Source organism: Lytechinus variegatus, chromosome 7 (assembly GCF_018143015.1).
Source record: "Lytechinus variegatus isolate NC3 chromosome 7, Lvar_3.0, whole genome shotgun sequence".
Classification (NCBI taxonomy): Eukaryota; Metazoa; Echinodermata; class Echinoidea; order Temnopleuroida; family Toxopneustidae; genus Lytechinus; species Lytechinus variegatus.
This window is the reverse complement of record NC_054746.1, coordinates 24,146,275-24,160,347: the sequence shown is the minus strand read 5'-3', so window position 1 is coordinate 24,160,347 and position 14,073 is coordinate 24,146,275. Positions and strand designations below refer to the sequence as shown.

At 34.9% G+C, this 14,073-nt stretch overlaps 1 protein-coding gene across 1 annotated transcript in view; it reads left to right on the top strand.

The window, feature by feature from the left end:
- Nucleotides 1-893, top strand: part of LOC121418811 — a 32,642-nt gene extending 31,749 nt beyond the window's left edge. Inside the window, exon 8 of the mRNA XM_041612974.1 lies at nt 115-893. Coding sequence (XP_041468908.1) covers nt 115-177 — 63 coding nt within the window. The 3' untranslated portion in view covers nt 178-893. The remainder of the gene's footprint in view (nt 1-114) is intronic.
- The last annotated feature ends 13,180 nt before the right edge of the window (nt 894-14,073 follow it).

Here is a 14,073-nt window from a genome sequence, read left to right as displayed (position 1 = left end):
CCTTGTTCCCTCTCTCCCTCTCTCATTTTCTTTTCTTCCCTGCCTCCCACCTTCTTTCTCCCTCTCCCACTGGCCCTCCTCTCCCTTTCATTTTATTTATTTTCTATCGTTTAGAATATGTCCGCTCAGTGTCTAGCTCTGATGGAGAGTGAAAGAAGCAATCTTCAGGAACAATGAACAGATGCCAATTACAATATGTAAATATCAAGAATATCTGTAAGTCGATGACAGAGTACAACATGTTATGATCAGTTGTTAATATCAATTTTTTTTATGTTTTACCCTATGGCATTGCAGGATTTATTAAAATGATATCCCAACCTTCAAAATATCAAACTCAACATTAAGCTCTCATGCACAAATACAATGTAACAGCATCATTGAACCTGTATAATATAACAAAGAGAACCCCTCCCTATAGAAAGTCAGAGTCATTGAGCCATTTCAACAACTTTTTTATGAACAATAGAGTTCACTATTCTTAATTAATTCAAAATACTCAACATTCTAACTCATATATCATGAACTGTAAGTTTACAAATTATTTTGGTATCCACCAAAACTTTATTTTTTAACTGAACTGCTTTTGTGTTGTTGATGGTACATTTCTCTTCACAATACAGTCATTGAAATCAACTTTTTAATGCCAAGTTCCGTTGTGAATGAATTCATTATATTACTTCCAGTTATGATCTACTTCCCATGAGTGGTGATAAATGCTTTTTTTTCTATGCTAAGTAATATCACATCCTTGGTGTGAAACGAAGCTGTATAAATATTGTGTAATTACCATTTAGATGAAGGCTAGATTAAGCTTTCATAAAATTTGGGTTTCATTTCTTATTTACATTGCAAAAGTTGTAGAGATAATATTCACATTGTGAGAACAATGACCACCAAGCAAAATATTCTAGATCTATACATTGAAAATGAATATGTAATGATTTCCACCATTGGCTAGAGATTCTCCTTTGTTTGATAATTTCCTCTGGCCTTGCCTGTTTAGATACCATTGCGTCTAGGTTTTACCAATTTATCGAAAGCTGTCAGGTAGAGTGGTGCTTCATTGCATTATCGGTTTACGGTACAGCTTCCATTTCAAAGCATGTTGTTACCATAGAAACTGTCCTTATTTGTGTTTTTCACCAAAGTTTACAGGCAACAAATGGACAGTTAGCATTATTATAATCATTATGCCTTTGCACTTTACCTTGTGTATTGTTATTTTGTAATGGAGAAGTTGCTTCAATGCTATATATCTTGTGCTGAATTAGTATTGAGTTTTATGTCTGTTAGATCACCCATTCCAACCAGACTTATTCCATGATGCACAACTGACTAGGGTCATGTAGTAATGTTTCCTTTTTCTCTCATACTAAATCATTTTGTATGATCCTATATTTAGCTTTTCCTTTTGAAGTAAATTAAAACAAATATGCAATTACTTTGAATATATATCGTCGCATGTACCACGAACCGTCCTCTCTGCGCACTCCTTTGCGAAAGTTACTTTTGCAGAAAACGCATTTAAAGAAAAGTTTTTTTTAACCAGCAATAAGTGCACCTACTAGGAGAGCAAATTATTTACCAGTGTCTTCGTTAAAAAGTTCAGGTTCCAAAGTTTCATCCCGTATCTTTATATTTTCTTCAAGTTGATTATTTACGCCACAGTGGGCAACGTAACAGAGAGGACAGTTCATGGAATAGATACAGTGCGCTTAACTTTCGCATCGAAGTGCACAGAGAGGACAGTTCGTGGTGCGTGCGACGATATATATATATATATATATATATATATATATATATACATACACCAGGATTTGTATACCGGTAGGTTTGCCCTCCAAAGCAGTCGCATTATTCATACGCCAATATGTGATACCAATCTTTTTTCTTTTTACTTCCATGTGATGTGATACCAATCTTTCCCTTGAATTTAGTCATTTTAGTAGGATAGATTAAACCCTCTTATCTTATTTTATCAATTTACTCAAAACTGATGATTGCTTTGAAATTAGTGTTCTTTGTGCTTGCCTACTGGATACATAAAACTAGATTAATTGTCTCATGTAAGTATTTTTCATAACTGTTCAGATACAATAATACAGTCCAATTAAAATCAGCAGAAACTCCCAGTGTGTTGAATCATGTTACGGAGTTTGCACATTTTGTATACATCCTAAGTTCCTTCTGATTAATTCTTGCAGACAAAAGGTTCTTTTGAAACCTCAACTGTATTTACTTTTTTTCACCTGTATTAGGATCTTATTGTGATTCCAGGGCCCCCGTCTTACAAAGAGCTGCAATTGATCTGATTAACCACAGTTATGGAAAGCCAGCAACGTCAACAACAACTGAAATGCATTTTGTTCAACTATTTTCCAGATATGATGTATATTCAAATATTCATCATTTTCTTGACAATTCAGTGTGCTTATCTTTGTTCACAAAGTACATTGTGAAAATTTTCTGAAGAAAAATTATGACATTGATGGATTTCCATATAGTAGACTTTGCTCGGATCAATCGTAACTCTTTGTATGACAGGCCCAATTTAACGGCTTGACAGGATGTGGAGTAACATGTTATCATATTTAATCACCTGCCGTTTTCCTTTTACAATTGTTTGCCTTCTTTGGACCTATTCAAATCATCATATTTACAATACATGTTGCATTTGTGCCAAGTTTTAAAGCCTTTTGAAAATCAGAAGTGAAACATGATTCAGTCCTTTATTACTGATGTGTAATATAGACAACTGGGGATGTATGATAAATAATAAAGGTATATTTATTTTGTTCCTTCTTAACCTGCCTCTGTAATGAGTCTATGATTTTTGTCTGATATGTTGGGATATTTAAAAAAAGGGAAACACAACATTCCAGTGAAAATTGCATAAGTCAACCCTACATAAGTCAAATATTCAGCCAAGTCAAAGCTTTTTGTAATGCAAAACCTGTGTAACATATTTGTTTTAAGTCTGTTTCTGTGGTCCCAAAATATTTGACAAAGGCACTGTTCTTTGTGTGGTAAGTCACACATTGTTTCTATGTATATTGATTACCCCAGTCTATAAAAAGGTTGTGCAAAATGACATACTCAGTGCTCTCTTCCCCTGCACATGTGGGCATATTATGAGAGAGTACATGTGGGCAATGTCATTTGTAAACAATGCTTTATCAGCGATAACATCAAGAAAGTATTAATATAATGTTCTTGAATTAAAATGTTTACTTTTTAAAGCAGAATCTTCTTAAACATAAAACAGATACAGATCATGTCAGTAAGGACAAATATAAATTTCTGTGTATGTGGGAGTGAATGAATCATGTACATGGATTATATCACAATGAAATCGAAGGTTGTGCAACATCCTTTATATTGTATTGAATATTAGAGTTTGCGCTTTTGTAGCAATAACGTGAGATGGTCCATAGTGTCAGAATGGAAAGGGGGGGGGGGGGTAAGAGGGAGAGAGCGAGGGGGCATGGGCGGGGGATAGACGAACTGGGAAAAAGAAGCAGAAAAAGAAGTTCTTAATAAAAGCAGAAAAATTAAAGATATATATATCGGTGAATAGTGGGTGAAAATCTGTCAGAGAATAAACGGTTTGTGAAATGTTAAAGTTTTGATATTTTCACGTCACAGACCAGCAGCTCCGACACGTGTGGTACTGTATATATCCCCCCCCCCCCCCCCCCGTGTAAAAGTATTTTTTATATCATATTACCCCTTTGATAAGAAAAACATGTGTATTCATCTTATTCTATGAAAGGAATGAATTTATGGAACCTACATTACATGATATATGGGAAAATGCTCACATATGAGATTTCATATTCAAAACTTAACAAACCCCCATTAAATTCTCTTATTTGATGGATTTTCATATCAAGCCTTTACCAATGTTATCTTATTTTTCTGCTATTATAAAATCCAATATATCGTTAATGTGAAATTCCCCCGGGAAATTACCGTTGAAGAATTCGAATGGAAGGATGGAGAGAGTACAGGGAAAAACATTGGGGAAGAGAACATGGGTAAAATAATGATTTTGAAAACTGATTACTTTCGATATGGCCAATAACAAAATCGATTACACAATTGTTTAAGGACAAATTTATATTACCATGTACACAAATGGAAAGTTCAGGAGCAACTGTTTCACAGGAAACAATTTTCCTAAATGAGACCATAAATAGTTACTACTAACAGCAGTGTCTGTCAAGATTGTCCTTTTTTGTTCTATAGAACTATTTTCTCTGCATAGATATATTCAATATTAGATAAATTATGTTGGGCATAATTCCTGGTCATTACGGCAATCATGAATGTTGAGATTTACATCGTATATTGTGCAGAGAATTGCCTGTCATGTCATAGGCGTTTTTCTTCATTTTGGATGTAAAAGCAGTTAGCATAACCAGGGAATGTTCCAAGATATTTTAATGGGAGGGGGGGGGGCAGGCAAGAGGCCTTAAAGGTGATACAACATTTTCTTCATTGAATAACAGGGCAATACTTATTATTCTTTTCTTTCCTTATTCTTTTATTATTTGCTAAACAAAAAAAAAGTATTGGGGACGGCCGGTCGCTCCCGTGTGTGCCGTCATATCACACAACCCTTTCAAATACACATATTTCGCTTTCCACTGATCAGGATAAATAAAATAAGTAATGAACATGATTCAATTTTGAATAATAACAGCATGCATAAAAAAAACAATTTCTCAAGAACGCCCAAAACCGACTATAGTGACAATGAGAAGAGAGATAATCTAGAAATATGATTTAAGACCAGTGTGATTGGGAGCCGAAGCGGCTGATCCCTCTCTCCCCATTTACAGAGCAAAAAAAACAAAGGTGAAAGAAAAGACAAGCAAAGAAAAAGAAGAGTAAAACTGAGATAGAAAGGTGAGAAAGAGTAACGTATAGAATTAGCCAATAAAGAAATGCCAAGCTTAAAATGGTCTACTTTATCAGGTTGGTATGTATAACTCAAATTGAAATGTATGTATGCATTAAACAGTGTTGCTACTGACAAGGAATTATTTATTGTTTTTAGTTTACACATGGGATATCTAGAGTGATCACAAATTTATGATAGTTGCCATTTATATCTTTGTTCTTCGAAAGGAAACCTCGTCTTCGTATCAAAATGGAGAAAAAACAGTTCTGATAGGTAATAGGCCTAATCGTGAATGTTTTAGCTTCTTTTTTTATCGTTTACCAGTTTTAGTTTTAAAAATAATCATCGCGAATATAGATATCATTTTTTTCAAGGACTCACTGCATATCAACACCAAACAGCTCATGAATCATTCAGCAAGCTAATTTACACACATACAATCAATAGCAATTATAACCCCAATATAATCCTGCATTGAAGGCCAGTAGACCCTAAATGTCAATGCTAGCCTGAAATCACCAATTCGCTCCGATCGATTGGGTATGTCAACCAATGACGCACCGCATCTCGATTTTTGTTGTTGGCCACTGAACAATAATTCACATTTATGGCACGATTAATTGACTTTTTAAAACAAAACAGTATTGATGAGCCTTGTTGACTCATTGCCATGGGAACGAGATGCCAATTTCATTACAATCACTTCACAGAAATTCCAAATTTGCAAAAGATGGTGCGTGTGTGGGTAATTAGCAAGTACAGTGGTATATATAGTGCCGGTGAATCCCGAATGTAAGCTTTCAGATAAAAATACGTGTACTATCACGTTGATGAAATACGATCAAAAGTAGATTCAAATACTTTAATCTTCTTTTTGCTCGATGGCCAAAAAAGAGGATAGGTTACTCCGGTACAATTACTTGTTTTACGTTTTTATCATCATTACCATTGTCATTAAAATAATAGATAGTACAAACCGGAATCATATTCTCACATATCCCATCATCAAGCTAACGCTATCATTTTAATAATCATGCTTTAAAGTTACAATAGGCCCATGAATTACATACATTATTGATTACTTTATGCTTGACATCATGTACTAGATGATATCTTCCCCCTTTCTCCACTACGGCCCCCACTGTTTGTATGGTTATTAAATTACACAGGACTTTTCAGCTATCGTACAATAGACAGGGTTAATTAGTTCCAATCACGTATCATGAAATCGCTTTCTGATTTTCCCTATTGATTCTACTTTAAGGTTAATCTTATTGTTTATTTATTCAGCATCAATTTCCCCTAACCAAAATTTTGTTTAAGATACTTCGTACCAGTCTCCTTGACCTATTTTTAAACAAAAGTTAAATATGAAACAATATTGCAATATTTCAAATATATTTTTACATGTACATTTAGTATGTTATTAGAAAAAAATATTTTATACTGAAGTTTGACATGGTTTATATTCAATATTCATTACAATAACGTATAACAGTTGATATAAAGCCGGGCATTTTATATTAAAACCGGGCATGGTGGCTCAGCGGTAGAGCGTCCGCCTCATGAACGGGAGGTCGTGGGTTCGATCCTCGGCCGAGTCATACCAAAGACTTATAAAAATTGGACCTTCTAACTAAAGTGGCTACCCTGGGTAAATAAAACGTTATTATTATCATGATTATTATTATTATACTGAAATTGGAACATTCGTCATATGAATTTAGGTAACTCGATTTAAAAGCTCTGATAATGACAAAATGGTTGTATATAATCAAGGTAGGAGGTAGGAGTCGGATGTGGTGGACATTTAATGCATAAAAAAATCTAAATGATCGGAACATCAATTGAAACTTTGAAAACTGAAAACGATAATTCATTAGTAATAGCATCCCATTCAGGCCACAAAGATGTTTTAATCTGTGCTTTTATACTGTTCGCCTAACAAAAATTGTTTCTTTCATTTCTATAGGTCTTCCCATTTAAAGCTGGAGTTTATCTTCTAAATTAAGATGAGTGGATAAAAAAATTTGCCCTTTATTACCCGCCTGTATGCAAGAGCCGATATAGGGTATAGACAGAGCGCAAAATTGAAAATTGAAGATGTCAATGTGTGAAACCCCCCCCCGTTTAATGAAAACTTCCCACCATTTTAGAGGTGTTTAAGTGTGCTGTAAAACTTTAAACTTATGGGAATTTCCTTAAAAAACGAGATCACTTTTTATTGGTTTGATGTCACAATGTCCATTTACTGTCACATCAGGTATACAGTACAACTTTTTTTTTCTCACTCGGTCGCTATGCTCTTTAACTGCAACTTTGAATGTAGCAGTATCCCTCCGGCATGCAGGACACCAACGGTGAAATTCGAAGAGTTAGTGTCTGTCACTCAATGATAACTTTCTTTTTTATCTAGTATGTCTACTTCTGTTAGACATTTTAGCCCAAATCACTGGGTAACAACAACAATGGGAAGATGCACCCTCTAAAAGCAGTGAAAACAGAAAAACTTTGACAACTTTTACTTCAATTTACATTGCATAAAAATTGAGTCAAGTTAGTAATATCATGATAGTAATAACATAAGTGGTATATCTTCTGGTAAATTCGATAGAATTCTGGTAAATTTGTAAATGGTGATTGCAATCGTTCTTCACTGGTAATCACTTCTAACTAGGTTGTTTTTAGAGTGCTTGATGGCATCGGGAAGCCAAGTACCGTTATACTATCTCGAAATTAGCACGTACATCTTGCAGAAAACCACTTTGTCTAAAACTTGTTGCAGTTTTACATCGGGTGATAAACATTTTCCTTAGATTTTGCACGTTCATAAATCTATTGAAAGATGTGACTTAGTATACGTCAGGCCATCACCATGCCAACTTGCTAATTTACAGCAGGTAAACAAACAAATACTTTTCGAAAAATAAAATCATCACGATGAAGATATCGAGCTTGAAACAGATATTACTTGATCAGTTTGGTATGATACTTCATAAGGATAAGACTTTAAGCAAACTTTACGTCAAAGTTGGATTAATCAGCGTTCATCTTTACATCATTGTCTGTAAAGGTTTGTTTTAAACTTTCTATATTCAGACCTATTTAGCGAACAATTACTAAGAGTGTTTATTATCATCATTCTTATTCCTTGCTTCATCTAATGGTGCACATTCTAGACTGCAAACAATAGAAAAAGGATTTTTTTATCATGATTCTTCAGTCACATTCCGTTGAATCTTCATCGACTCTATGCTGTCTCCACCGTGATTTGATAGGGTTATCAGCGGTCTTCCATGAAATGGTTGTCCGTTGCTGTGATCTAAAAACTATCTTTAAACTACGATCGTTGGTATACTGTTTGATTTTCATTGATTTACCAACGGTCTCTGCACAAGGTCACTTAATAATCAACCACCACCTTCAAGATCAAACAGAGATCGATGGAAATTTACTGGCATTTAATTGTCTACAAATGGCCTATCAATTTGCCAAACTGTCATTTAAAGGCCTGGTCACACCGCCCGAGCGTTGTTGGAGCGGTCGTGGAGTGGTAGGGAGGGGGGGGGGGTCGAATTTCGCTCACAAAATTGGGAGCGAGCGGTGATGATTTTTTCTCTCCGCTCCACGACCACTCCAACAACTCTCGGGCGGTGTGAAACTATTTTTATTCCGGCTGGTACACCGTTGACAGGCCTTGTGATATTCTTTTAAATTTATATGTATTTATCTATTTATTCATATATTTTTGCTAATAATTATCGTCCATTTGTTTATTTATCTATCTACCTATTTGATTGATCGGTTGATAATTCAATTTTATCATCATTATTATTTGGGGAGGTTCTTTAATTTTTTTCCTTGAAATAAATTTTAAATATTCTTAAATATCGATTCCAAAAACGCTTAAGACCAGTTGAAAGATTCTCGAAAGATCCCGAAACTTCAATAATCGATAAGATCATTCCTGACATCTTTCGGAGACCTTCCTGGGCTCCATAGCCCATGTTTGGCCTGTCGAAACAGTTCAAAACCGGCTTTTGGGTCACCATTCCGCAGAACGGAAACAATTTAAAGACAACAGAAAGACGAGAAATTTGCACGACCTTTCAGCAGTCTCCAAGATCAGTGAAATCTGATGTTTCTGTGGAATGGCTCCGAAAACCCCTGGAAAACCATTCTAAGAGAAACATTCAAAGACATTTAAATATTCGTAAGAAGTCGTCGGACAATTGAAAGTTTACTCAAGGTCAAATTAAACATTGAGAGATTACTGAAAGATCATTGGCATACTGTCAGAGAACTTCGAGAGATCAATCAAACTCTCTGAACTATATATAGTCCATCGGCTATCTTTCAGTGGTCAGTCCTCTTAATATATTGACAGGTCTTTAACTGGTTTCTATGGACTTTCACTGTCTTTCTATCAGTGATCTCCATAAGAACATGAAAAGCTGTCGAAAGATCATAGGAATATTGATCATGCTTATAAGCTTTGTGTAATCAGGTGAAAGCCGCAAATAGACCGAAGACCACTAAAAGACTTTTCCTGAAAGACCGCCGACAGACTATCGTTTGAACAAGGTTACAAACTACGGAAACTACGAAGAACGTTGAAATAGTCTTTCAGCGCTCACTAGCTCTAAAAAAATATATTAAACTCAACAATTAAAATGTTAGAGGGGTGACAACTTTTTCTAAGTGTTGCATTACCACTTTAAGTGGTTCGACTCGACATTTATTTTTTTGAATTCAGCTTAATGCATGGTTGAAAATAACATTTAAAAAAGATTGTCACTCCTCCAATTTTTCAGTTGTTGATTTAACATTTCAGTTGTTAAGAGTGCTGTTTCTGCTGTGTTTCTCTGTAGACATTGTTGGAAAGAGAGTAAAACTGATCTTCCCAAAGTCTTACTAATCTCCAAAAGATTTTGAAAAGATACTCAATAACCAACACATATGTTTTAAAAATAACACTGAGAAATCATATCGAAACTTCCACAAAACCAATTGAATTTGGTAAAGACTAGTGAAAGAATTTGTATGAAATAACCCCAAAAGTTGCGAAACTATTATCACTGAGCCATTGCACTTTTAATAAGAGGGGGGATGATGGGGACGGATAAAGACAAAGAGAGAAGGAGGAACAGAAACAGGAAAACACATGGAGAGGGAGAGATATGGATAGAATGACAGTGGAAGGAGAGAAAGATGAAATGATAATAATAACAATAATAAACTGGTGATAACATATCGCATAATCAATTAAAACTGCTCTCTGAGATTACGAACAGCTCTCCAATATTACACTGCAAGAAAATACTTAGTGTTCTTTTCCCCAAGTTTTATATCATATAAACGTTGCTGTTTAAATGACATCGTATTTATCTCAAACAACTCAGGCATAGACATCGTCAGATGGCTTATTTTTGGAAGCTGCTTGCATCCGTATACCTTTTCCTCTTTCTGTCAGGTAAGAAACATGAGCAAAACTTTATCGAGATTTCTGCATTTCTCCTATACGAGCGCAAAGAGGTAGCTAAAATTTCGGACATTCTAATCCGATAGAGAACCTTTTCACAATTAAGAAAATTGTGCAGAAGATATGTAGATCTCAGTAATCAAATAATGCGAGTGCGAAGCGCAAGCTAATTTCAATGGTAATTTTAACCTGGAAAATGTTGAAAAAGAGCATCCTTTTCACTCTTGGTAAGTTCATGTTTGTAAATGAGCAATCTTTGAGAACGCGAAACGCAAGCTGAAAATTTATATATATATATATATATATATATATATATATATATATATATATATATATATATATATATATATATATATATATATATACATATTATGGAAGCTTAAAAGTGCCACCGAGATGTTGAGATAATTATCTCGGGAAGTCGACATCTTGATAGCAAAGGATAAGATGACGAGATCCCAGATCTCATCATGTCGACATCTTTAAGAAGAGATGATGAGATGACAGGATCCCGGATCTCATCATGTTGACATCTTTTAGAAGAGATGATGAGATGACAAGATCCCGGATCTCATCATGTCAACATCTTTTGGAAGAGATGATGAGATGACAAGATCTCGGATCTCATCATGTTGACATCTTTTGGAAGAGATGTTGAGATGACAAGATCCCGGATCTCATCATGTTGACATCTTTTAGAAGAGATGATGAGATGACAAGATCTCGGATCTCATCATGTTGACATCTTTTGGAAGAGATGTTGAGATGACAAGATCCCGGATCTCATCATGTCAACATCTTTTGGAAGAGATGATGAGATGACAAGATCCCGGATCTCATCATGTCAACATCTTTTAGAAGAGATGTTGAGATGACAAGATCCCGGATCTCATCATGTCAACATCTTTTAGAAGAGATGATGAGATGACAAGATCTCGGATCTCATCATGTTGACATCTTTTAGAAGAGATGTTGAGATGACAAGATCCCGGGATCTCGTCATGTCGTCATCTTTTAGTAGAGATGATGAGATGACAAGATATCGGATCTCGTCATGTCGACATCTTTTAGAAGAAATGGTCAGATGACAAGATCTTCGATCCATGATCATGTCATCTAATCATCTCTTCTACAAGATGTCGACATGACGAGATCCGAGATCTTGTCATCTCATCATCTCTACTAAAAGATGACGACATGACGAGATCCCGGGATCTTGTCATCTCATCATCTCTTCTTAAAGATGTAGACATGACGAGATCCAAGATCTTGTCATCTCATCATCTCTTCTAAAAGATGTTGACATGATGAGATCCGGGATCTTGTCATCTCAACATCTCTTCTAAAAGATGTTGACATGATGAGATCCGGGATCTTGTCATCTCATCATCTCTTCTAAAAGATGTTGACATGAGATCCGGGATCTTGTCATCTCATCATCTCTTCTAAAAGATGTTGACATGATGAGATACGGGATCTTGTCATCTCATCATCTCTTCTACAAGATGTTGACATGATGAGATCCGGGATCTTGTCATCTCATCATCTCTTCTACAAGATGTCAACATGATGAGATCCGGGATCTTGTCATCTCATCATCTCTTCTACAAGATGTCAACATGATGAGATCCGGGATCTTGTCATCTCGTCATCTCTTCTACAAGATGTCAACATGATGAGATAATTATCTCAACATCTCGGTGGCACTTTTAAGCTTCCATAATATATATATATATAAATATATATATATATATATATATATATATATATATATATATATATATATATATATATATATATATATATATTTATATATAAATGAAAATCTGAACAGTTTAAGCACGATTTGATGAAAAACAAAGAACTAACTAAAATCGCATCGGGAGAGAGTTTATAATGTTGTGTATAGCAGTCAACACTAATTTTTTTATTCTACATGTATATAGGTTTTCAAATTTCTAGTAATATTGAAGTCAATAATTTTCTTTTCTTTTTTTGGTCTTTTCTTTCATTCTTTTTTCTTTCTTTTTTTCTTCCTTTCTGTATTTTTTTCTTTTTAGGGGGGGGGGGGTGTCCCCTCCACCTGAAATTTAGGGGGGACGTGTCTCCCCGCGCCCCCCGCTTCCGCCACCCATGTCTCTGACAGTTTCCATAGTAATAATTTAGTGGCGTAATTAGACAAAAAAAAATGAAGGGGTTAGATTTGGCTTATTGCGTTAAATGTGAAAATAGGTTGCAAGAGAGCGGAAAATTTTGCGTTTTTAATTAAAAAATCCAATTTTGTGATGAATTTTGACGTATTATTCAGAAGATAATTTCATCCTTCTCTCTTTCCCTTTTTCCGTTTCTCTTTTTGTCTTGGTCTTGAAAAGTTTAGGGGGCAAGAGCCCCCCAAGCCCTCCCATCTGTACGCCAATGGAACAATTACTAACACGCAGAGACCTCATCAACATTTCTTGTCTGGCAAGTCAAGTGTCAGATTTGACTATTTTCCACGATTTTGATTGACTGAAAAGGAAGTTACTATGGTAGCTGTCGGATAAAACGTCCGACAAATTCTTTCGTGAAATGTTCCCCAGTCCTTCTCAGCTATCAACAATTGAAATTAGTCAGATCTGACAGTTTTCGGCGGATAAATGTTGATGAAACACCCAAGGATCGTGTAAAAAAATGAGACGTTTTATTGCTACGTCAGTAAAACATTATGAATTAGACAAATTAAAGGTCAAGTCCACCCCACAAAAATGTTGATTTGAATAAATACTGAAAATCTAACTAGAAAAATGCTGAAAATTACATCAAAATCGGATGTAAAATAAGAAAGTTATGACATTTTAAAGTTTTGCTTATTTTTCACAAAACAGTGATATGCACACCTCAAATGGGACAGTCGATGATGTCCCTCACTCACTATTTCTTTTGTTTTTTTATTGTTTGAATTATATAATATTTCATTTTTTCATAAATTTGACAATAAGGATCAACTTGAATGAATCATATGTTATTAAACAATGCTCATTCCACATGTTCAGGGAAGAATTAATCGTTTGTTCACTTGACGATGATGAGAAAAATAGGATATTCCCTATTTTATATAATAAATACAAAAGACATAATGAGAGGATGACGTCATCAGTCTTCATTGCATATCCACCAGGATGTACATATAATTGTTTTGTGAAATTAAGCAAAATTTTAAAATGTCATAACTCTCTTATTTTACATCCAAGTTTGATGAAATTTTCAGTGTTATGCTTCTTGGATTTTTCTCTTTTTATTCAAATCAACTTTTTGTTGGGGTGGACTTGTCCTTTAATAACTCAGCAAAGATACCGCTTTGTATTATCTTCTCATCCTCATAATAAATTGTGGCCGGTGCTCCACTTTACATAAAATAATGAATCGAAAATTACTTTGAACCCAATCTGAAATTTAATCTTTGGGTACATTTTGAAAAAAAAAACCCAAATCTATCAGATCTTGAATTAGATGCACCGGTCATGATTAACCGATTGGCTGAATTCGGTAACTTTCCAGGGCTTTACTTGTCCATCCAGTTAGTAGACAACATTAATACAGGGTTAAGACATTCAGTCTTCAGACAACCCCCTCCGATTTTTCCTCTAGAAAATGGTTATATATAATAAAATGACACAATAGTGCAACTGTTTCTGTGGGTGGG